The 25904-nt window shown below is 36.8% G+C and overlaps 3 protein-coding genes across 7 annotated transcripts in view; 2 read left to right on the forward strand and 1 right to left on the reverse strand.

Annotated features, from left to right (window-relative positions):
• cald1b (caldesmon 1b) overlaps positions 1-5909 on the forward strand; it is a 39980-nt gene extending 34071 nt beyond the window's left edge. For both annotated transcript variants that reach the window (XM_079808921.1, XM_079808922.1), the window contains exons 14-16: positions 1624-1692; positions 2317-2350; positions 3421-5909. In XM_079808921.1, coding sequence (XP_079665047.1) covers positions 1624-1692; positions 2317-2350; positions 3421-3434 — 117 coding nt within the window. In that variant the 3' untranslated portion in view covers positions 3435-5909. The remainder of the gene's footprint in view (positions 1-1623; positions 1693-2316; positions 2351-3420) is intronic.
• A 475-nt stretch (positions 5910-6384) lies between these two features.
• Positions 6385-10008, forward strand: tnnt2d (troponin T2d, cardiac; the record flags this gene model as incomplete). Its single annotated transcript, XM_079808923.1, is given in 11 exon segments — positions 6385-6423; positions 6426-6432; positions 6861-6885; positions 6976-7033; positions 7221-7337; positions 7528-7605; positions 7993-8106; positions 8195-8307; positions 9142-9232; positions 9420-9457; positions 9567-10008. Coding segments are annotated over 11 exon segments (726 nt in total). The 3' UTR covers positions 9613-10008.
• On the reverse strand, positions 9893-24116 carry dnm1l (dynamin 1-like). 4 transcript variants are annotated; one of them, XM_079808917.1, is made up of 20 exons: positions 23877-24113; positions 21866-22010; positions 21449-21484; positions 20657-20703; positions 19643-19714; positions 19016-19102; positions 18757-18919; positions 18497-18617; positions 17916-18047; positions 17635-17841; positions 17430-17550; positions 15200-15355; positions 13874-13963; positions 13656-13748; positions 13498-13551; positions 13201-13272; positions 12688-12846; positions 12439-12548; positions 12165-12324; positions 10231-10617 (listed from the first exon to the last, which is right to left on the reverse strand). In XM_079808917.1, exons 1-20 carry the CDS (start codon positions 23976-23978, stop codon positions 10561-10563), a joined length of 2184 nt encoding a protein of 727 aa, XP_079665043.1. In that variant the 5' UTR covers positions 23979-24113; the 3' UTR covers positions 10231-10560. The 4 variants fall into 4 exon arrangements, with proteins under 4 accessions (XP_079665044.1, XP_079665045.1, XP_079665043.1 ...); XM_079808918.1 differs by lacking the exon at positions 21449-21484 and having other exon boundaries at positions 9893-10617; positions 23877-24116; XM_079808919.1 differs by lacking the exon at positions 13201-13272 and having other exon boundaries at positions 10219-10617.
• Between the last annotated feature and the right edge of the window lie 1788 nt (positions 24117-25904).

The following is a 25904-nucleotide window of genomic DNA, read 5'->3' on the forward strand; positions in this document are numbered from 1 at the left end:
TTCACAACTGAATGTGATGAGACAAGTCTTTATTTTCTTAAATCCCTTTTAATCCTCTAATTATTTAATTCCTTTAAAAAGACCAATAACAAAAAAAGACATTTTACGGCCTTGGGGAGAACATTAGACTTACATTTATACATTATATTATATCTACAGTTTCTATGAAATCATAGAATGCAAAACTTTCACAGGAACAGTAAAGGGTGGTTTCACACGGGTTGTGTAAGTAAACTCTCGTATTATATGTGTGGTACAGGGTGGCCCTCCAGTGAGTCTTTAGTGTATTGCATTTGACCATCTTCTGGTTTCGATGTAAGAATTACAGCAATCAGTTTTTTTTCTAGTAAAATATTTGCTTTTTTATTTTTATTTTACTTTTTCTTTATTAGAAACAGCATATTCAAACAGATATACATGAAAAATAGTTGATGAAAAAGGCAGCAAATTAAAAGAAACAGTAAACATAAATTGAAGAAATAAAAAAAGGGTGTGAGGGAATGAATAGAGAACTAGAGAAAAATGCAAATCATACACATTCACACACACACACACACACACACACACACACACACACACACACACACACACACACACACACACACACACACACACACACACACACACACACACACACACACACACACACACACACACACACACAAAAAGCATGCCAGAATTATAGATATGCATATGATTGTATGTACATTTCTACTCTCTCCTACGTGGCTTGTTGGTCATTGTTATGTAATATACCTGAAGTTGGGTTCCATCTTGCCACAAAAAGTATTCAACTGAAGTTTAAGGGAGTAAGTTATGTCTTCCATTCCATAAATCACTTGGACTATTTTGACCCACTGAGGGAAAATATTACTTTCTAATAAAAACATATCAATGTAATTATTTATTATTTTATTATATATAATTATATTTATTTATAATTAAATACAACAAAAAAATTTAGAAATATAATTATAGAAAAATGTTGATACCACCGCCAGTGTACATGTAACTACTACAAGTACACACTCCCTTTTTTGTATTATGTATGTTATGCATTTTTGAATGTGTTTTAATTTATTTTGTTCAGCACTTTGGTCAGTTTTGATGTTCTTAAGTGTGCTATAAAAATAAATTGTACTTACTGAAATATAGACAAAATACCGTATATATTTCTATATTTGATTATTATATTTGGGTACCACATGATGTACCTTGGGCAGTTTGGGTATGTACCACGATAGTATCATTGAATTCATCGAAGTACTTTAGTGTACCATGTAAATATCATAGTACATGTGGTAATCATTTTGTATGGTTTTACCATCTGGCACAGTATTTTTTTTTAAATATTTAATATTTTTATGATTTATTTATTTAAAAAGAGAATTGTGCTATATTTGCTGATTTTATCTGTATCTCCTTCCCACTCCTCTAGCGGTGGCCTTTTCTTCTCCTTTTCCCTTTTCTGTCACACTGCTGTCCGCTGTTTTCCCTCTGCTTCTATTCAATCCCCCCTCTAGAAAGGTAAACTTTATGACAGGAAACATATATAAAAAAAATCCATTAACCACCTATTTGCAAATCTAATGGAGGATGATTTGTAATTTTGTGTTTTGACAGGAACAGAAGCCAGCTGATGTCACTAAACCACGTGGCCCATGGGAAACAAAGAGCTCCACACCTGCCAAGGTGAGCTGAGTATGTTGAAATATAATGTGGTGTTCAATCCATCAAAGTCAGTTATTTCATTTACTGGTTGTTTCCTTTGACCAGAAAAAGAAAAGCCTTTGACAGAACGTGAGGTATAACAGGAAGTATCAAAGTGGTGTCTGATACCTGTTGATTTTATGGATTGTTATTCACTTTACATAAATTATTGGCTCATCTACCCTTTTTGCAATTAGCTAGCATGTATTTAGGTAGCTAAATATACGTGAAAGATTTTTTTGGCCAAAAATACCTTTCATTTTATACTGCATATGACAATGGTCCATCAGCACCACTGTCTCCCATCATTCTCTTCTCAGAAATTGTGACAGAAATATTCTGTCAGATTAAGATCAATTGAGTATGCATGCTTATTTTCAAATTTTTAACTATTTGTGACTAATTCGTATGAATATGTACAATCTCATTCGTACATTTTTGTACAATCTGTTTATGCCCCAGTAAAGTTTATGTTCAGAGGTGGGCCTTCGCAATTAATTTTTTTCTAAAAAGGTTACGTTTTCATGTTTCACATCATAAAAATTCACATAAAACAAGTTTAAAATACTAAAGAAAATCACACTCTTGTATTGCTTTTTGTCCTAGGTGTTCGCAGCCAAAAGTAAATTCTTCACAAACGGTAAGTTACTGTAGTTTTTTTGTTTTTCTCTCTCATTCAGTTCCAAATGTCAACATTTTTTTATTATTTGGTAAAGTGATTGTTCATCTAAAAATTACCCTCGCCCTCATATTCATCCAAAAGTCAAATATTGTGAAGAATGTGAACTGCTTTTGTCCTTACAATGAAAATCTAATGGGGTCCAAAAAAACAACAACATACTGTAGGTCCCCCATTGACTTTCACTGGACCAAAAAGACATTTTTCAAAGTGTCTTCACTCCACTGAATAGATTTGCTCCCTAAAAAGGGTGGAGCAGTGGAGGGTGTTTTAACTGACGGCGCAATGACAGCAAATGTCTGAAGTCATAACCCTAACTGGCCAGCGCAGCCGTAAATCTCTCATTCACATATCATGCCAAGCTATATTTAAAGCCCCGACCTTGTTCTCCTGCATTGGTACTCGATGGGCCGCCAGCGTGTCAGGCATAATTCCAGCGTGTTCATTTCACCCAGCACCTCCCGTGTAGCATTGTTCAGGACGCCCGTGACGCGTCGCATTCCCTGCCGCAGCTGTTCTGTTGTGCCACTGCATGGACGTGAATCACTGGATTACCATGATGTCACACAGCAAAGCAGTTTAATATTTAGAGTTACAGAAGGGATAAAAGTATCACATTATGTCGCATTAACCGCCTTAACACCCAAATCTAGCACATATTCTGACAGGGGTCCTGTTTTTATAGTTTATTATTATTAATTGAAAGATACTCCCTGGTCTTTCAGCTGAACCTGACATTGAGAGTCCCATAGATGACAATGTACTACATATTTGTCGCACTTATGGCACAACTTGAGACCTCAGAGCATGTCACTCGTGTGTATTTGTCTGGGTCACGGCACTAACGCGCTAACTCACTAACTGGGAACAGGTGCGGATGGCTGGTCTATTTGCCTTTGTGTATTTGAAGAAGTGTTGAAAAAGCCTGCTGAGTTATACACATGGCATATGTAGAGCAAATGTAACTCTCTTGTACTGTCTCTTTGCTAACTCATTAGCACATTAACAACGTATTCCCTTATGTTCTACAGGAACAAGAAAATAAGGGCATCCGAACGACCCCAGATCAGCCGAAATGGAAGACGCTTGCATAAAATGTGCATCATTTTGCAGGTCCTAGATTTTACAAGTGGCAACCCAACACAGTACAAAATAAAAATCATACAAATATGTCGGTTACACTTTATTTTAAGGCGTCCATGCTACAGTGTAATTCAACATTTAAGTACTGAGTATTAATTAACAACATGTACTTACTAAAGGGTTAGGATTGGGGTTCGATTTCGGGTTAGTTGCATATAATTATGCATAATTTATATTATACTACAGTAACTACATGTAACGTGTAACAAGGACACTGTAAAATAAAGTGTTACCAAAATGTCTTTAAAATCGAACATTTAAATAAATTCATTACAGTTGCCATGAATCACAGACGCAATAATAAAGTATTAGTATTACTATCAAACATTAACAAGTGACAGGTGCATTTACGCCAAAACAGTAGTTTGATTGGACGCAAGTGTTTAAGTGGAAAGTGTTTTCACTTCCCTTTTAAACATTGATGAGCCTTATTTATTTTGCTATCCTAACTATGCATGATTATATGGTTAGCTGCACATTATTAATTGCATTTAGAATATTTTTTTTCCTGCTGTTCACAACGCAATAAGATGAAAATAAATTTGAACTATATAAACATTTTATATTTGTTACATCTGAAAATAGTTAAAGGGTTAGTTCACCCAAAAATTACATTTATGTCATTAATTACTCAAGAACTTTGTTCATCTTCGGAACACAAAATTAAGATATTTTTGATGACATCCAAGAGCTTTCTGGCCTCCCATAGACAGCAACGTTACAAGCACTTTCAAAGTCCAGAAAGGTAATAAAGACATCTTTAAAACAACCATGTGACTACAATGGTTCAATCTTAATTTTATGAAATGACGAGAATGCGTCTCCAGAAGCATTGCTCTCTATGGGGGGGTCAGAAAGCGCATGGATTTCCCCCCCTCATATCCCCCTGAGACGAGAGAATTATGCATTTCTGGAATAAAATCATCAGATGACGCAAATATCGTCATTTTGCATCATCAGAGGATTTTTTGGCCAGAGGCTAGTTCTGCATGTTTTCAACCCGCCCATAGGGGTGGGATCTCACTCACAGAATGTAAATGCGCTCGGCCGCTCGGATCGGTGCGGAGCAAAGTGAGTGTTTCAACTTTTCAATGAATTCCTATGAAAGTTAAGCTTCCATAGGCATGATCTGATAACGCGCCAGACTGAACACGCGCCGAGAATGACTGCCGCGCTTACCTCAGCTCTTCTCTTTCGTGATGAATGAAATCTGATTTCTGCTGCATCTGTGTCGTGACTTTAATTCGGCTCACTCACACTTTATTGAAAAGACATGTTTAGTTTTTAATTGTAGTGTTTGTTCTCTAACTAAACAAAATTGTTTTATTACTATGGATATCAAAACGACGGTGGGGGTGGGCAAGTGATAACCAGTGGCCGTGGCTTTGGGAGTGGCCTCGTAGGGCAGCGAAGCAAGTGCATTCTGCGAGTTGTTGTCTTTCATCCACATCTATTCTGTCTATCTGTCTATTCTCATTCTAGAAGGCACCAAATTCCAAAATAATTTCACATTTCTACTACATAAATGATCCAGTTTAAATACACATTCATCTTCCCAGCGCTGAAGTACCCCTTTCATTTGTGTTCCGAAGATGAATGAAGGTCTTATGGGTTTGGAACGAATAATTAATGACAGAAATTACATTTTTTGGGTGAACTTACCCTTTAATAATAAACAACTATCATTCACCAACTACTACCAGTAACCATTAGAACTAATAGATGCAGTCACATTAGCGAACATTTTGAGAGAAAATTGTCAATTTTCAATAGTTTAGCAATGTATGAAGCACCACTCACACAGAAGGCACTTTCAAACCATTTTTCGGTTGGGCAACGCAGCAAATTCGAAACTGAACCTGTTGCGGAACCGCCTTTGTGAAATCTTTTGCACTTCCAGATTCTAAAATTCCAGATTGCGTGGATTTTGCCAGAGAAAATTCACAGAACAACAGTAAATGTGACTGCACCTTTAGGTGCACTTAGCCTTGATTCTATTTTTTTTATTTTTTATATATATATTACACGTTTCAGATGACCTGTTGAATTTACACACAATATAATGCTTTGTAACATGTTGTGGTTTAGGTGTATGATTATGCTTTGTTGATGCTGCTTTTGCCTGGATGACTTTTATTCATAGCCTTTGCACTTGGAGTCTCAAAGTCATGCTATGAACACTATAAGACAGTAATACAAATCTTACAGATACAGCATTACAACGTATTTTGGTAGCAATATAGCTCAACTCTTTCAAAATATCAATAACATATTTGAAATATTTCCTACTGTAACAGTTCAAACGGTCAGTGATGATCGCAACAACTGTGCAATTATTGTATTATCAAGCAAGCTTTCACAGTAAAGTAACGATACATGCACACATTGTCTCTGCGTCTTTTCTGTTCTGCACTCATTGACATCTGGGACAAGCCACCCGATTCTTTATCTGAATGGGTTGGGTTTCACGGGGTGACAAAACGAGGCCGACTATGAGCAGGTCAAAGAGAATGTTTGGTTTTAGAACTTCACTGAAATGCATCTGACAGTCTAACAATAGACGAAGGCTTTCCGCACAAGCCAATGAGAGTACATTGTGGTCACGTGGTGTGTTAGTATGTTAGCCTTGAGACTAAGGCCCGGTGCTCTAACGCACTCTAAAAAAGAGACGCTCCATCTCTGATAACAAGAAGCGACCCAGGTAAGAGTCTCGAGATGAATTAGTAAATTCAGTGCATTCTCTCAAACCCCTTCCTTATATAGGAATAACGAGCAAGATGTATTTTGGCATTTTTGTGTTGCATGTAAAAATGTTTGTTGTTGCTTAATAATCTTTGACATTATTTATAGTCATGTCTGACACAGAAGATGTGATGGATGAGGGGGTTCAGTGAGTAACAGTGTTTTACTCCTACGTTTGTCTTTGCAATTCTTTTATGATTTGTTGTGATACAAAAGCTATCAATCTTGCAATTATTTCCATGTGCGTTGTATTTTCACTTATAAATCTTTTTGTCTTTGTGTTTGTATGTTTTATCTAATTTTATAAAAGGGAGGAAGGTATTGTATTACAATGTCTATATATGATTTATTATAATGCCTGTGGCTATTTACATACATTTACATTGGTATATTGTTTACACCAGGTATAATTACAAATAGCATGTACACAGTGTTAATAAAAGCAATGTTTTTTGTATTAAAGGTAAATTATCTGAGCAAATGTAAAAATTGACAATGCCTATATTATAAAAATGATAATTTTTAATAGTTTATTGTAACTCTTCTATTCAATTGCTGTTGAAATCATATCTTTCTCCAACTATAGTCGACGACCCAAAAGCCAAACCAAAGTAAGTTCCATTATTCTCTTGTATGCATCATTATATATTCAGATTAAACTGTTTTAGTTTTTTTAAAATGTCTTAATCTTTTAACTTCAGGTATCTATCAAATATCCAAGCACCAAAGATCCCAGAGGGAGACAAAGTAGATTTTGATGTAGGATATTTTCCTCTGTTACACTCTCTTTAAACGCACATCTCTCACTTTTAAACTCTATAATATGTATCATTTCTCTCTCTCTGTGTGTGTGTGTGTGTGTGTGTGTGTGTGTGTGTGTGTGTGTGTGTGTGTGTGTGTGTGTGTGTGTGTGTGTGTGTGTGTGTGTGTGTGTGTGTGTGTGCAGGACATCCAAAAAAAGCGTCAGGAGAAGGATTTAACAGAACTACAGTCTCTTATAGAGGCTCATTTCCTCCAGAGACAGAAAGATGAAGAGGAACTCATTGCTCTGGTCAATAGAATTGTAAGTGTTTCCTCATAAATGTTGTTTATTTCTGATCTAAAACAGAAATTCTTAGCTTTACACACTTTATCATTTTATTTTGTTAAATATAAATATAAAAAAGAGGTAGAACTACATTAATGAGAAAAATATCTCCTGCAAGAGGTACACAAACTTATGAGCAGAATTATGTAAATATGTGTTTTAACAGGATAAGAGGCGAGCAGAGAGGGCCGAGCAGCAGCGAGAAAGATCGGAGAGAGAGAAAGAGCGTCAGGCCAGACTCGCTGTGAGTTCCTGTCAAATTCTGACTGTCGACACCTGCCGTCTTCTGCACAAACACCTGCCAAAACAGGGCCACGGACCTTCAAATATGATCATAAAAATGTAAAAGGCACTTATATATATTTCAAAGGACATCAGTTTGAAAACCCCTGTGCCAAACTACACCAGCGCCTACTGGAACATCTCTCCACCAATGAGCCTAAACTAAGGAAGCCTTGAATTTACACTTTTGAATGAACTTTGTGGAGGATGTTACCAAAATCCACCTATCAAAGTCAAACTAATCTTGCATACTGTTGAATAATTTCAAATTTGTCCAGTCGTTGAAGTAAAACAATGAACGCATGATGCTCATACTAGAGATGAAACCTACGATCTAAACTGTTGACAGGAAGAGAGAGAGAGGAAGGAGCTGGAAGAGCAGAGAAAGAAGCATGATGACGATGCCAAGAAGAAGAAAGCTCTCACCAACATGACCCAGCAGTACGGCGGCGTACAGCAAAGGGTCAGTGATATTGTCAGAATATTGTCAAGTAACATGATCATTTTATGCAGATTATTCCACTAATACTATAATTATTGCTGAACTAAAGGGTGAAGGACGCAAAGGTGCCAAGAAACAGACCGAAAGGGAGAAAAAGAAGAAGATCCTGGCTGACCGCCGAAAACCACTGAACGTTGACCACCTGAGTGACGACAAACTCAAGTAGGACAGTTTTTCATATGCATATTCTTGACATCCCTATATTGTTTTTCATAAAAACACCCCAAGTGATTGGGGTATTTTTATTTTGTTGTTGTTGTTACAGACCTGGAAACAGGCCAACAGGAAATAGTTCATTACTAGAACTACCCTTACGAAAGGAAAATATATTTACCAATATATTACTTGAAATATATTATAATATATTGTTAATATATGGATGGTACATATATACAATATATGTAATATATCGCAAAATATACAAATGATTGCCGTTTTCAATATATTGCAATATATTGGAAAATATAAATATTAAATCCCATATATGGGAATATATCGCCTTATGTATTACATGATATTTTCCAATATACTGCAATATATTTTTGTTTCGTAAGGGTAGAATTATGAAAACAGTTAGAATTTCAGATAACCCATAAAATAGTCCGCACGGAACCAGAGGAATGGAATGGCAATTGAGATTAGTTTGTTTACTAGTTTCTATTGCAGAAACTATAACCAGGCTCAAATCACCATTGTATAGCTATAGCATAGTGGCCGTTGGCAATGAACGCGATCTTGCGTTAACGCAAGGAGATGGGAAAAATCCGGACTAGTTTTTCGAACTAGTTACTATTACAGCAGAAACTACACAATCACCATCAAAGCAACATTTAGGAATGGAAAACTTAACGTTAGTTGCCGTTGGCACTGAACGCGTTACTGCGTTTAAAACGTGACGAATTTACGTAAGTTAAACCCCAACAAGGCGCTGAAAAATATCGAAAACAACACGCTTTCTGTGTGAACCTACCTTAATATTTCTGTTACCCGTTGCAGGGAGAAAGCCAATGAGTTGTGGCAGTGGCTGATGGAGCTGGAAGCAGAAAAATACGATCTCAACGATAAACTGAAACGCCAGAAATATGATGTAAGTGATATCTAAACTTCTTTTACTTACTTTGAAGTTGCTTGTGGCCTTTTGGCGCCATTTTAGAAGTTTTGCAGCAATTAACAGTTTAACTAAATCCAGTTCCCTTTCAACGACTGGAGCTTTGACTGAGGTGTTCATTATCACTGTATCCTGTTAACACTTGTCATGTTTCTGTCTCTCACAGATAAATCAGCTCCTTGCCCGCGTCCAGGATCACCAAAGGTAAGAATCACAAGCTTGAAATCTCACTTACCGCCATAAGTGTTGAGTCATTCGGTTTCAAATCCAAAAAACTATATTAAACTCGTTTTTTTCTCTCTCTATCTCTTAGTGCCAAAGGACGCGGCAAAGGCAAGATGGGAGGAAGGCTGAGATAGATGTTGACAGCAGATATGAGCGGAATTTGTCCTCGTGCATTAGTTTGGAGATATTTAAGTCATTGAAAGAGCCCTGGCTGTACATTTTTGCTCTGTAGTGTTTAGCTTATTATTATTATTAACAAATTTATTCATTCTGCAGACGCATTATATTTGCCATGAATAAATGTTATCACTGACTGTTCATTTTAGTGTACTCAATTAGTGATGTTAATTATGTTAATTAATACCTTATATGTAAAGAAAAATATATATAGATGCAACATTTTATCATAAATGTATAATAAATATAATATTTATTATGTGTATGTTGCAGTGCACCATAAAATGAACTGTTATGTGTGACAACCATATATGCAGAAAAACACCAACATTGCATTAAACTACATAAATCTCAAAGTTTGACTCATTATTATGTCATATGGCCAACAATGAAAAAATGTTAACAAATTATGCTATGAAATTAAAGGTGCACTCAGTAATTTTTCAGATTTACACAAGAGCGGAGTGATCCTGCATCTTTCCGATGCGTTGACTGCCTTATTAGACAGCAAAACAAAATATTTTTAAGAAATCCATTCATACCAAATGAAGCTACAACATAATGACAAAGCCTTTGATCTGTTTATATCACTACCTTTAATTTAGGCTACATCAGGGACACATGGTCCTTTAACAGGCTGCACACATGGTAGCTTACATACATGAAAGAGATCACTGAATGAGACGGTGTGCAGGTGTGACGTGATATGTGCTGCCCTCAATGTAGTTCAAGAAGAGTCCGTTGCACACATAAAACTATATTCAATACACACTAACTGACACCAGTGCATTTTTCAAGTTGGCTGTCTGTGAAATCCACACAGAACAGAGACAGTGCTGACCGCAGGTACTGCAGACCGCAGGGTTCGAGCATAAGCGAAAGGGGCTGTACATCAGCGCAGGACTTCACCACAGGTGCGTTTCACGGATCTCTGCGATCACCTGACTGGCTCTCTGCAAGGCCTAAGGGCAGAGGAGAGGATGAGAGTTTAAAAACACTTGAATTTTTTTATGATAAAATACACTACAATTTAAAATATATATATATAATTCAAAGTTGAATTAAATGCTTAACAATGCAGAGTAACATCTGCAACATCAATATGAATTGTTATTCATTTAATAATGGCAAAACGTAAAAAAAAAAATTAGAAAAAGGGGAAAGAATTATTAATTAAAAAATTACTATTAATATAAAAGCTATTCTGCATTACTAAACATTGTTATATTAATATTAATTATTAACATTAATGCAAAGGCTACTCTGCATTACTAAACCGTATATATCAATATGTACATTATTATTACTAAACATATATTAATAATAATTATTACTGTTTAATTATTATTTACTATTAAATAATACATTATTAGTATCATTATTAAATTAATAACAATTCATATTAATATAAAGGAAACTGCATTACTAAACATTTTTACATTAATATACATTACTATTACAAATAATATATTAATTAATATTAAATAAATTATTGGTACTATTATTAAATAAACAATTTATTGTAAAGGCTACTAGGGATGCAACGATTATAGATTTTGTTGGTACTATTACAGTCCGAGAAATAATCACGGTTTCACGATTATCACAATTATTATGCATTAATTAATTTCACAACAATGTATAAAGTCACATGAACACTCTTTAGATTTTAAAGTGTTATTTTTTGCTACCTATTGAACCAGAAATAAAACAGTAACCAAATAATACAGCACAAAAAAAAAATAAAGACAAAAGTCCATCTTTCCCTTTGGAATTAAAGAAAGGAATTAAAGAAAGGTGACGTCTGCCCTGTAAACATCCATGTCAATATGAGGGGAATAAACTGAACTGTTACTGTCACCAGCTGTCATCCATACGCATTCATTTTAATAATCTCATGATGTAAACAGATCATCTGAATTGCAAACTCATCGTGCGTTATATATACACTAACAAGATTATAACAAGATCATTATAAATGTGTTTAAACGACAAAACACAATCACTTCCACATATTTGACAATCGGAATATATCATAATTCATGATATAGTTAACAAGTTTGTAAATATTTCGAATAAAAAAAGGAAATAAACGTAATACTTATCTGTATTGTGACTGCATGATGCGTCGGCATGGAAATAATACATTCTAAAATAACGGTCGCTTTAAAAAAAAACTCACGCCACAGTTCCGTTCAGAGCAAAAGAAACACTCGGTGTAGCAGAGCCTTTACGCTTAATTAACTGTGAAGTTGTTAAGCACAGTTAATCGAGAAATCGGTTAATTGCTACTCTGCATTACTACATATTTTGCATTAATATTCATTACTACTAATATGTATAAATGATTATTATTAAATTATGTAATAATATTACTACTAAATAATAATGATCATTATTAGCATTACTGAATTCAAAATAATGATTAAATATTAAATGTAAAGCCTACACTGCATTACTAAACATTTTTACATTAATATACATTATTATGTATATATATTGACATTACTTTAAGCATATCTGCGGCCTCATTGCGGCGCTGGGCCATGTCCTCTGACTCCGTGAGGAGGTCGTCCAGCAGGGCGGGTTTATACAGCTGCCCCACCAGCTCGCTCTGTAAGCTGTCCTTTACATGGTTCACCAGGAAGTGCATCACAGCCTTTGGTACACTGAAGAGATGGAGAAACAGAGTGAGTTCTGCTTGAAACATTAAACTAGAAACTCGCATACAGTATGTGGTCCTCCATAGTCTCTTATAGAGGTTAAATACTGTTTCTACATACCTGTCCTGGATGTTTTTACGGACAATGAGAAAATAAGACTTGATGAGCCTCTCGATGACCTCGCAGTCCCTCTGTTCGCGAGCAGACAGTTTCCGAGCAACTGGCACAGGCTGGTGAGAGATCAGAACAAATCAACAATAATTCACAGCTCTCAAGGACACCGCAAATGCTTATGGGTGTTTATTTACTTTTGCATGCTTTTAAGTCATTTCTGTAGCATAATCAAAAGTATGCGTTTTATGGACTCACTACATCAAGCAGGTTCACCGCGTGTCCTCTCTGAGGGCTGGCGGGGACGGAGCTTTGTAGTTTATTCCTGTCTTCGCCCTGGCCTTCCTCTCCCTTCTTCAACATGCCTCTCCAGGTCCCTGTCCCTCCTTCCTGCTCCCCCTGTGCTCCTCCGGCCATCTGATACACATAAACAGGAAGAACAAGAGAGGATGAGCACCCACTAGTGTTTAATGCACCGTCCCATGCAGTCCATCTGTGTTTTATGTATTGGTTTAGGCTTCGAACAGAACAGTTCACACATAAAACACAGATTTTGGCCACAAAGTGAAAAGATACAACTGCAAAATGCAATTGCAGTTGTAGAGGGTCTTCGAAATCAACCTAAAAATCACAACAGAAGTTTGAGAAGGTCCTGATGTCAGTTTAGTGGTTGGTGACCATGCAGTCTGGGTTATAGGTCAGGGGGAGCAGATCGAGTGGGTTGAAAATCAACTCCATGCTTTGCCCCTACACACAGGGGGCGCCACACACCTTAGGCCCGTCGCCCTCAGCAGACAGCTGCTCGGTGGGCGACACTGACTGCCCACCAGGACCTTTTAAGGACTACAAAGAGACACAGGAAGAGAAAAGACTAGTCAGCTAGAGGAAAGCAGCAGATTTTAGTCCGATTCGAATCAAAACTGCAAGAAAAGGCAGCAAGACTTTGGTTCATGCAACAAACTAATTTCCAGAAAGGAAGAGAGACAAAAGAACATCGTAAATAGCAGCCCATTGCATTTTCCTGTGAGAAAAGGCAATTTTCTAATAGCTCAAGATTTAACATCATACCTTATCACGAGGCACCGCTGAGGGAAGCTCTCTCATTCGGTTACGTCTCTGCTCCTGTTTATGAAGACATTAAATATTAATCTCACACTCAAATATTTTCCAATCAATACATTTCAGTCCTAAATCTAAATTAAATCATCATCAGAATGTCAGTAAACCTCAATGTTGTTGTTCATGACCCCACAAGCATCTGCAAAGTCTGGGTGTTTTGTGTTGATATAAGCCAACTCAATCGCCACAAGATTGTGAACCTGGAGCAGAGAGCAAACGCAACTTTAGAGAAGAAATATATGCACATAATCTGCCTAAGGGAGCTTGTCCATAATATGTAAAACAATAAAAGCATGAGAGAAAACAAACAAACAAACCAACCAACCATCTCATTGGTGACTGGTAGCCTCTTCCTGAGCAGAGAGGTGACCACTTCTACTATGGCATCATGGAGCTTTGGAAACCTAAGCAACTCCTGGCAAAAAAAAAGAAAATAATAATTAATAATTAAAAAAAACAAGTGATAAAACCAGCAATTATATTTCGGTGTTGGGCACAAATGTGACCCTGGACCATTAATCAGTAATAAGGGTACATTTTTGGAAATTGAAATGTATACATCATCTGACAGCTGAATAAATACACCTTCCATTGATGTATGGTTTGTTGGGATAGGAAAATATTTGGCCGAGATACAACTATTTGAACATCTGGAATCTGAGGGTGAAAATAAAATCTAAATATTAAGAAAATCGCCTTTAAAGTTGTCCAAATGAAGTCCTTAGCAATGCATATTACTACTACTAATAATAATAATAATACATTTACAAAATATCTTTATGGAACATGATCATTACTTAATAAACAAATGATTTTTGGCATAAAAGAAAAATCGACCATTTTGACACATACAATGTATTATTGGCTATTGCCACAAATATACCTGTGCGACTTATGTTGTTTTTTGTGGTCCAGGGTCACAAATATAAATGCAAACAAAATTGATACATTTAAAAATCAACATACTATTTAAATGCAATGCAAACTGTTTAGAATTCAGTGTTTTTATTGTCCATCAGCTGTTATAAGTTATTGTGTTCCTGTTATTGTAGTTAAAACTGTGATTTGGACTTTGCTCTTCACAATTATTAAAACTTTATAGTTCTCGTTCTTGATGTGAACAGGCCTCAAAGTCAGCATAAAACAGAAGTTGCTAAAGTATTTTCTTCCTATTTTGTCATGTTTCAAGTGAAGCAGCTTTTCGAATGAGAAAAAACTAGCACGGGACTTGATTTTGTCCATGGGGAATTGATTGGACGGTTGTAGTTTTCTATTGGTCGATCTCATGTGAGTGACAGGTTGTCCCGCCCTCACACCAATAAACACATCATCAGAGAAGAGATGTAGCTGCATGAGGGAGGGGAAATTATTTTTAATTAAAGATTACGAGGGGACATGAATTAAAAAAATAATGATCTACACGGATAAATAATTTTTAATAAATTCCATAAGAATTGCCCATTTTGATTTCATGGTGACTTTAATGTGCTGCAAAACAAATGGTGGAAAACGTTTTTTTCTTTTTTGGCTGGGGAAAAAAAAGTGAGACGTGATACAACAGGCAAAGACAAACGTGTATGCAGGCCAAAAACTGATTTTAAAAAAAGCACTGATGAAATGCATGCACACGTCTTCTATGTCTGCAGTTTACCTGAGTGCTGTAGTTGCTACAGTGCTGAATGATCCTCTGCATCTCCTCATGCACCAGCTCTACACAGCGCAGACTGGGCTCCTCCAGACGCTTCACCTGCCTCTTCACCAGCAGCTCAAATGACACCTCAGGCACGAACAGAGCAGGACGTGGACCCTGAAGAAACACAAGAACTACATTATTACAGGCAACAGAAATACCTGAAACTGCTGCGATATGCTTGAGATGTAATGGTATGAAAATTTCACATCACGATTATAGAGACCAAAATGATCAGAGTTATTAATATTATCACTGTATTGTTCAAATGTGCTGAAAAATGTTAAAAATCTACTGATACACACACTAAAATCATTTCACTAAGTTTTATATCGAAACCTAAAAAACAACAAAATAAGCAGCACAATGCACTTTTTTTTAAAACAATAAGTGAACAGTCAGTGATAAAATAAGAATAAATAAACTACAAGCAATAACACAAAGGTAGGTCAAACCGTAGTATTCAGGTAAATAATCAAATGTAAAATAAAGCATAGTCGTCACTGTATAAATCAAATATATGGTAATCCTAAAGTTAGTGCACAATGTTAACAGCCAGCATAAAAGATGCTCATGACAATTGACAGAACTGATCGAGCCAGTTCTGCATCGTCACCAAAGTTTGTTTGCGCATGAAAGCCAGTTCTGCTTCATGAAATTATTTGCACCTAGAACTCCATGGTGTTATACAACAGCTTCTTTAAAGGTGGGGTAAGTGGTATTTCAAAACTGCTTTAGAAAAATGTCTCGGGCCGAGTACCAAAACAAATGATAGCCAATCAGTAGTAAGGGGCGTGTCTACTAATGACGGGGAGAAGAGAGCGCTCAGTGCACGTCATTATTCAAAAGACACGACACAGGACCTACATTAGCCGAGCGACGACAGAAAGAGAGAGATGGCAGATAAAAAAACAAATGTGGAAGATGTCTGTGGAACAAAAGAAGGCTTACGATCAGGCAAGATCTGAAGAATTTTGGCTGAATCCAAAAAAGCCCCCTATACCCTTAAATAGGGCACTATTTGAGGGGACAGCCATTTGTAGTGGTGTCCGAAACCATAGTGGCCTTATTGAGTGCACTCATTCTATCCCACATTGCACCGCAATAATGAGTGTACGGCCGATGTACACACAGCGGCTGTCCGAATTCACTCACTTGTTTTCATTCACTCCTTTAAGTGAACTGTATTAGTGGACTAATGTAGGGAATAGTGATTGAGGGTCTAGGGGGCGATTTCGGAATCAGCCAAAGATATTATATCCTAGGCCGGCTGGTACAGCAGATTCCGCCATAGTCATTGCCTGGGTTACGTATGTGTGGGGCGGAGCTATCAAAATAGGGGGTGTGTTTGTTTTGGTGATTTGAAATCAACATCGGTTACCAGAAAGCACTTACCCCACCATTAAGTGGGGCAGTCATGGCCTAATGGTTGGAGAGTCCGACTGGTAACCTGAAGGTCGCGGGTTCAATTCTCAATACCGGCAGAAAATGAGCCCTTGAGCTTGGCACCTAACCCCAATCACTACCCGGTGCCCCAGCAAAATGGCTGCCCACTGCTCCGGGTGTGTGTCCACAGTTTGCAGTGTGTGTGTGTTCACTACTCCTAATGTGTGTGCACTATTTGGATGGGTTAAATGCAGAGGACAAATTCCAAGTATGGGTTATACCATACATTCACATGTCACTTTCTTTCAAGTATTGAATTGAGTTCTCTTTTGCGTCTTCTTGCACTTAAATGGTTTAAAATCGATTAAATGTTTAAACTGGCAAAAAGTGCAAACAAACTTTCGTGATGATGCAGCACTGGCACGATTAATTCTGTCAATTGTCACAAGTGTCTTTCACGCTGGCTGTAAACATTACTTTATTAAAGTGAGTTTCTCAAATAGTGTTAAACAAATACTGTCTTAATGATTTTTAAAAAACAAAACGGTAATACTATTGTCATAAATTTTATTGTGGCTTATTCTCAAACCGGTAACTGTTTCATTCCAAGATCTAACTCCACGGTGTTATACAAGATCTTCTTCAAGTCACTGTAATATTTAAAGGTCCCTCAAAGGAGTTGTGCTAAAATAGAAATCTGCAGACTCTGAGCAGACTGCAGCACAATGCAGTGCACCGCAGGCTGCAGTCTTCATTTTGTATCCATATAAAAGCAAAAGGATGTAGAAGCCTCTACACAACCTACCGTAGCATTCCTAATAGCTGTAAGGACATCTATGGTTGTAAGTCCTCCAAGAGGATCGACTGACTCCAGTGTCCTACCAAATGTCTCATGGAAAATATAACAAATTCTTGCACCACCACACCTAAAAAATGAGCACAAACAACTGTGGTTAGCACTAGCACTGTAGTTATCTTTATTTCAGTAGCTGGAAGAGGGGGGAACTAACAGTTCAGTGGTCTCAATGTATTTGGCCGTCCCTTCAATAGTGTTGCAGTACTCTGTGGCGAACTTTGTGATGAGCTGCAGCAGGGTGGAGCTCTTGTCGTCCACCGGCTCGCCGTAGCTGCTGAGCAGGGACTGATACTGGGCTGCTAGAACGTTAATACGCGTCTTCAGCTCTGGTAAACAGTCCCTAATATGATGCATCAATAACCTGATGGGGGGAAAAAAATATTTTAATACTTTCAAGGCAGATATGCTCAGCAAAATTAACAAAATGTGACTCACCTATTTAATGTTCTGGCAAGATATTTAGTTCCGTTTCTATTGGCGAGAGAGGGGTATTTCTTCTGCAGGAAAGCATACTCATCACGAATGGAGTCTGCCACACATTTCTTATTATTGATGTCCAGCTGACTCCTGTATAAAGACATTCAATCATATTTTCAACAAAGAAAGTGCGTGTATATACACACACATATAGATGAGCCAAGCAGAAAGAGCAACCATTTACTACCATGGTAGGGGAAAAAATACTATGGTAGTCAATGGTTGCTCTATCTGCTTTGTTACAAACATTCTTCAAAATATCTTCTTTTGTGTTCAGCAGAACAAAGAAACTCATACAGGTTTGGAACAACGTGAGGGTGAGTAAATTATGACAGAATTTTCATTTTTGGGTTAACTATCCCTTTTTTTTTGTTTCTACATTAATTAGGAGAGTAACTGTGAAATTATTACAATATAAAAAACTATTAAAAACAGAAGTTTTAATCGATTAATCATGATTAATTACAGAAAAAATATGATTCGTTATTTTTAATCGATTGACAACACTATATTTCAAATTATTATTTTTATTTTTATACCTGTTGACCACTCCGATCAGTCCTAGTTTGACAGGAATGACTCTGCCCATTAGTACATCCATTGCATCAGTACCGGCATCCATCAGATCTAGTTTAGTCACCACAGCCAGTGTTCTGCGACCTGACAGTAGGAAAAAATTTAAATGCTGCGTTTAAAAAAAAATGCAGATAATCATCATATCACACAAAGTGAAAGATACAGATATTGTGTGCAAAAATAATGCATAAGTAGAGTAAAAAAAAAACATAAATATGCTGACCATCTGTATCCACCTCACGGGCCACTTTCAGCGCTTCAGAGGTGGCCATGTCTGTGTTTGCCGCAGTGACAGCTAAAATAATGCAATTGGGATTACTGATGTATTTTAGGATCAGTTCACGGATCTGCAGCTCGATATCTTTGGGCTGGTCTCCCACTGGGACCTGAACATGAATATATCAGTGTCAGCGTCAGCGTCAAAAAAATCACCCACAAACAGAATATTCAAACAGGCCAAGCTGTGCTTCTGAATAAAACACCTTTGTGATGCCAGGCAGATCCACCAGCGTGAGATTGACAACATTTGGTGAAAAGATTTTCAGATGTATTGGCTCATCACTAATCCCCTGTGAAACAAAGACACAAATGTATTTGTCAGACCCTCAACATTCTGTATTGGTCAAACTGCAGAGCTTAATGCCAATAGAAACTACACTACAGTTCAAAAGTTTTGATAGAAATCTCTTATGCTCACTAAGGCTGATGAAATTTATTTGATCAAAAATACAGTAATATTGTGAAATATTTGCACAATTTAAAACAACAGTTTTCTATTTGAAAGTATTTTAAAAAGCAATTTATTCCTGTGATGCAAAGCTACATTTTCAGCATCATTACTCCAGTCTTGTGTCACATCCTTGAGAAATCCTTGATCCTTCAGAAATCATTCTAATATGCTGATTTGGTGCAAAAGAAACATTTCTTATTATTATAAATGCTTTATATTTTTGTGGAAACTGTGATACATTTTTTCAGGATTCTCTAATGAATAGAAAGTTTTAAAGAAATGTATTTTTTATAAATGCATTTATAAAATGTTAAATGGTAGTGTACAGGGTTAGAAATAAAACAACATCTGATGTAGTTCTTTAAGGACTTTTCCATACCTTGTTATTGCCAGAAATTCTTTCCGTTTCAGTTTCGATTTCTTGCCTGATTTCATCAAAATCTGTGTAGACCTAAAAGGCAGAGACACAATATAAACAATCATGATATCTCACTTCACTTCTATAACATTAAAGAGACCAAGAAACACCAGGGAATGGCATTAATGTAACATGAGATGAACGCAGAGCATTCTCCTGTGATCATTTGGACCAACACGCTCTTGATGTTCATGAATTAAAGGACTTGTTCTTCAACTGTCAAACAACCAAACAAACTCTCTGCGCTGGCATTTGTAGCACATAAAGGTGTCTGAATGACTGAATAAACCTACATTGTGCAGCGTCTCAATGTCTTGAGACATTGGGTCTCATTCACTAACCGTGCATATGTAACAAGTATGAATGCGATCATGAAAAAATCATGATAAAAGTGCCCATATTATGCTTTTTTGATATTAACTTTCATGCAGAGTGTAATATAGCCGTTTATGAATGTCTAGAGTCTGCAAAGTTTCAAAGATCAAAGAGCACATCAAATGGGAGTTATTGTCTCGGAAAGAAAGAAAAAGAAAAGAAAGAACCGATTCTGAACTGGCTAAACGAGTCGCCAGTAACTCCTGTCATACTTCCTACACAAACCTACAAAGGTTTGTAACAAATTTTCAAAATAACCACTTGTAGACAAAAACCACATAGTCTTGGTGGACTTATAAACATGTTAAGATGAAATTTTATTCATACATATTTAAATCTTAAATATGCATAAGATTCGCATACAACTGCCAAATAATAGCATAAGAACGAGCAGTTCATGAGAAGTTCTCCTGTGTTTGTAGAATTACTAACCCATGCAAAATTTAGTCGATGAGAACTATTATTATTATTATCATCATTTAGAATTGTTCATAATGGACTCCTAAAAAAGGTTAAAAGGGTCGCACACATTTGACCTAAGCTGCTGCTGTGCTGATTGTGAATTCTTTGTTCAAACATCTATTGTACTGCTTTCCATACCTTGTTTTTGGTGTGTAGAAACTTCCCCCACTCGTCTCCATCCACTCCTGTGGGGAAAATGTTGACAACATTATGTAAACTTTCACTTTCTTCAAAGAGTTTACCCTGCCAAGTAGGATAGGCTTTTGTTCCACATCAATATATCATTTCTATTTTTTTAAAGCACAATGACAGCAAATTAAAAAAAAAACTTCTACAAAACAAAGGCAAAGTGCAGTGCATTGTGGGAAGCACAGCCTACCTAGCTCAAACTAAAACACACTATTCTAATAAAGACTTTGACTCTTCACAATAAATAGTAGTTTATGACTGTTCGTTTTTAGCGAGTAAAGGACATTTTGAAGTGTGATATGGTTTCTATACCTTTTTCACGGTTTGCAGTGTGTGTGTGTGTGTGTGTGTGTGTGTGTGTACGACTGTAAGTGGGATGGGTTAAATGCAGAGGACAAATTCCGAGTATGGGTTACCATACTTGGACTTCATGTCATTTCACTGTCAATTTGAGACCCAAATTGTTCATACTCTCCACTTCAATCTGAAACCGAAACTAGATTGTATTCTGCATTCCAGGGTTTTTCAAACCTTTCTTAAAGCACGCCCAGCACAGTCTCTACTAACTAGCTGATGAGTTGAATCAGGTGTATTAGACAAGGGATTGCTCCAGGGCAGGTTTGAAAACCAACTAAGCCATTGCATTGGCAGCGTAACCAAAGCTTATAAATGGAAGCAGGATGAGATAAACACAAAGCTGCTCAACACAAGCAAAAGGGCAAGAAACAAGAAAAAGGAGACCTTTGTAAAGGCGCCCATTTTTCCAGGCATTGGGCTCTGTGTTTAAAGAGAGATGACAGAGTGTTAGCCTGCAGCAATGCAGTCTTTATAGGACTCTAGCGTAGCTAAAACTACACAAATGCAGAGATGCCCATGCTAAAAGCTTCATCTCAAATATATAGCAGATTCTTACGGACTGGATTCTTTGCGTCCTGAAAGTTCACACATTTTATTTAAAGAAACAGCACACAGGGATAAACTGGCTAGATCACTATGTTTCCCTTTCTCTTTTGACTTAACATGGCACATGACGACCTAACAAGTCCCTGACACCACTGCACGGCCACTGATTGAGCAACCAAATTAGAAACAAAGTAGCACGTACATTCCCACAAATGAAAACTGCAGGTCATTGATTCATGCTTTAATAGTACATACCATTCTCCTCGCCTGTCTTTCTTCTGTCCTCCGGGTCTACGTGCACCAGCTGGAGGATGAGAGGCCTGCGGGTGACGATGCCCGTCCCGCGGGGCAGAAGGTCTCTGCCAACCAAACTCTCCAGCACAGAGCTTTTGCCGCTGCTCTGGAAATCAGACGCACCACACACAAACACACAAGTCAGTACTAACTAAATCTATCTGGACTGTTAATTACTGAACATTTACTTCCTAAAAACATGTTTAGAGCAGAAACTAAAAGTTCCCTTGCGGATCAAACTTGTACCTAGAGAGCTTAACCTTATAGACCTTTTCAGCTCAGCGCTCATTGTGTTCTGTCTTCTGGTTTGTATTCCCACACTATGAAGGATCTTACGGATTTATCAATGAACCGCCCGTTTTAAAATCTTCCCAGTCTACTGTCATATGTTATGATGTTACAATGCTCATGATAACTTTTGTTAACTCTTTAATAAGTAAATCCATTTCACCAGCTGATTCCTCTTCAATGGCGATGCCATAGAAATGTACAGAGCTAGCACAAAAACGGACGTTCAAACACAAAATTCAAAAGATGCCTGCAAGCTTGTTTCTCTGGCACATACACAATCTGTATCATGAATTTCTAAGGCCTCTCAATTACCAACATGATCAAAACTTTGCTGAAAAACCTGTTGTACACGATCTGCTACATGCCTTCTGTCGTCTGATTGATCAGCGCTTTGATCATACAACTAGCATTTAAATATCGTCTTAATACGAAGACATATTATTGGGAGATATTGAGTGACAAATGATATTTATACACATTTTATGTAAGAATCTTAAAAAGCTATCGGAATTTCATCCTATTTTTTTGCCATATAATTAACACCAAACAGCATATTCTCTATATTCTCAACATATTGACAACATACGCAACATACTCAACAACATACTCAACATACGCAAACCCCCCCTTCCCCCCACCCCCCCCCCCCCCCCAGGGTTAATTTTCAGACATTTATTTTGTCTAAATTTTCAATGAAGTGTTGAAGATATGAGTTAAAGTATGACATTTGAAATGTGCCATCTTTACTTATCCCAGACCATTTGAGGCAATCATATTTTAGGACTAACAAAAACACTTTCTTGCGCACCCAGACAGCCATATCATCTTAAGTAGTCAGTGAAAGTCTCTGCTTTAAGACTCTTTCAACTTATTATACCTGAATTGTGTGTGGCAGATGGTAGGAAACACTTCTACTTGAGTCTCTGGTTTACTTACATTAACAGTCTATATTAACACTATTATTCTTGCAATATTTCCCACAGTGAAATGATGCAGATATTTATAGTAATGTCAGATGGATAAGATCCACAATCCTTTTCACCTTAGTACTAATCTGCCCATTTTGTCCTTCATATACAGTGAGTCCTGCAGCTGTTCAGTCCAAACATGTTGCCCCAACTGTCAAGTTGAGACCGACCATGGCGCATCTCATCATGTGTTAGCTACCGCACTGAGACCAACACAGCTCTAGAATTTACTTTATGATATTGCTCATGCTGTTAAAACATAAACACATTCCTAGCAGTAGACATTTTTACGTAATATGCTTGAGAGGTCAATTATTAAAGTAGGAATGAGGAAAGTTAGCACGCATAAGAAATGCTTAAGTTAGCACGCTAGTTAACTTAGCTGGATAGCGCAGGTGACATTATTTGAAAGCTAGTTCATTAAAGATTTTGTCTTAATGGCCAATACATATAAAATGACATTGGTTTATTTGTCTTTGACCTTGCCATATATAAGAAATGTCGCAGGAAAAAATAAACGTAGCTAATAATAATAGGCGGTGTTCCAAAATTAGTGAACTGGATGGCTAGGAGCTTCATATGCACCCTCGAACTTTCGCTTTCATTCCGAACTTTCATGCCCAAAAATGCAGTCTAGGTAGGTACCTCACTAGGTTTTGAGACACTGCCATAAACTATATATGTCTGATTGGAAACAGCAACTAAAATATTACCTGCGTTCCCACCACTGCAATCTGAGGCAGCTGGATAATATCCGCCCCGACTGTGTTAAAAACATCCTGGAGTTTGTTAATGACAGGAATAAGAGCCTCCATCGCGTTGACGATCTCTTCCCCTGTCAAAATGAATGAGCTAAGGCAACTACCGCGGCTAAACACGGCACAAAGTCATCCAATGTCCCTCACTGTGGCACCATGAAGCAACCCGGCCGCGGAAAAACTGCGCACACTGGTGCATTGTGGGATTTGTAGTTTTAGGCGGCACAACAGCTGTTGACTCACTTTTGATTTTTCTGGAAATAAACTACATTACCAGGCATTGTTCTAAGTGGATGCGACGAGGCAACCGTAACTATGGGGTGCAACAAAAATATTTTGGAGAACATGTTTTGGGTGAGGGAGCACAGAACATAATTAAAGTACCAATATGACATAAATTATCAATACGGTTATCTGACAGCAAAAACACATCTATTTTTTTTATAATATATACACACCAAGAGAAATGTTCATTAATACACACATTTTTACAAACTTGAAGTGGATAAATTATTAAAAGTTAAATACAAAATGTAACAAGAAAACCCCAAATAAATAGAAAGAAAAGAATGCCACTTAAATTATCTATCAATATCTTGTTTTGTTTTAATTAATAATATTACATGATCTAAAAGCCTTTTGTTTGATTACATATATGTGACCCAGTCATAAGAGTAAATGTTTTATTTTATTTCTTAATTGAAAGCTCTTAATCACCTGAATAAATATGCTTTTCATTGATGTATGCATGGTTTGTTAGGATAGGAAAATATTTGACCGAGATACAACTATTTGAAAATCTGGAATCTGAGGGTGCTAAAGATTGAGAAAATTGCCACAAAATAACTTAATGGAACATGATCTTTACTTAATATCCTTATGATTTTTTGGCAATTTTGGCAAATTTATCATTTTGCCCCATACTATGTATTGTTGGCTATTGCCACAAATATACCATGTTCTACCCCATGGCCATTGAATTATATGACATATTTCTATGTATGTCAGAAACTACATATGTTGAAATTGTTAGGGGATAATAGTTTAGGACCCAAGACCAGTTGTGAAGAATGAAGACCAAGAGTCAGGAGTGCAATTAATTAAAGAAAAAATTACTGAAGAATAGTTTGCAGTTTCATCAGCAGAAGCCAGCTTCAAGTCTCACAAGAAGTTCGTAGGCCGCGCTCCCTCTCTACCCATCTTCGTACATACAATTTCTAAACAGTTATACTCTTTTCAAGGTCTAGCTACGTCATTACTTCAGGTTGAATGATTCTGATTGGCTAAGAGAAAATAGATAGTCATAGAAAATTTCCAAACACATTGTCAGTTAATCAGATACACGTCTCCATAGATCACTTGTTGATGCTTTCACCCCGGAATTAGGCACATAATGACCTTCCAGGTCTGGAACAGGCGCCAGCTTGTCCAGAACAACATGCCCGTTGTACACCTCTAATACTGATCTGCAATACAGAACCCTAGCGCACATACAAAGATACACAGGCTTCTCCAAGGTTGAAGTTGGCCAAGTTTCCCAAAACATACTGATAACGTGCTTTCTCTCAGTACGAGGTACAGACAATATTCACCATAATTCTTTAGTGTTTTAGTAAAAGGAAATAATATAAAATGAAAGACAAATCCATATTTCATCTCTGGGAGCCGGGCTAACTGTGTAAGCACTGTTTCTGCACTCCTGGCATGAGCCAGACCCTCAGTCACTCCTCAGAGACCAAATACAAACTTTAGAAAACATATATGAAGAAACAAGAAACAATCAGTGGTTCTATTGATGAAGTAATATCATAACTAGAAAGAATCATTCAAAATCATTATAATAATATAGGAGGATAAATATGCTTTGATTATAAATTTAATTAGGATAATATATATATATAAATATATATATAAATATATATATATATAAATATATATATATAAATATATATATATATATATTTCCGAATCCACACCCTTCAC

This window comes from Gobio gobio (assembly GCF_949357685.1).
Source record: "Gobio gobio genome assembly, chromosome: 25".
Classification (NCBI taxonomy): Eukaryota; Metazoa; Chordata; class Actinopteri; order Cypriniformes; family Gobionidae; genus Gobio; species Gobio gobio.

What these genes read in the sequence shown, in the direction of transcription:
- dnm1l (XM_079808917.1), bottom strand. Translation starts at nt 23,978, where the DNA reads ATGGAGGCTCTTATTCCTGTCATTAACAAACTCCAGGATGTTTTTAAC. An exon ending in GTAGCAACTACAGCACTCAG is followed by an intron (nt 13,964 to 15,199) that starts GTAAACTGCAGA and finishes TTTTTTTGCCAG; the next exon opens with GAGTTGCTTAGGTTTCCAAA. An exon ending in CAGCGGTGCCTCGTGATAAG is followed by an intron (nt 13,273 to 13,497) that starts GTATGATGTTAA and finishes GTCTCTTTGTAG; the next exon opens with TCCTTAAAAGGTCCTGGTGG.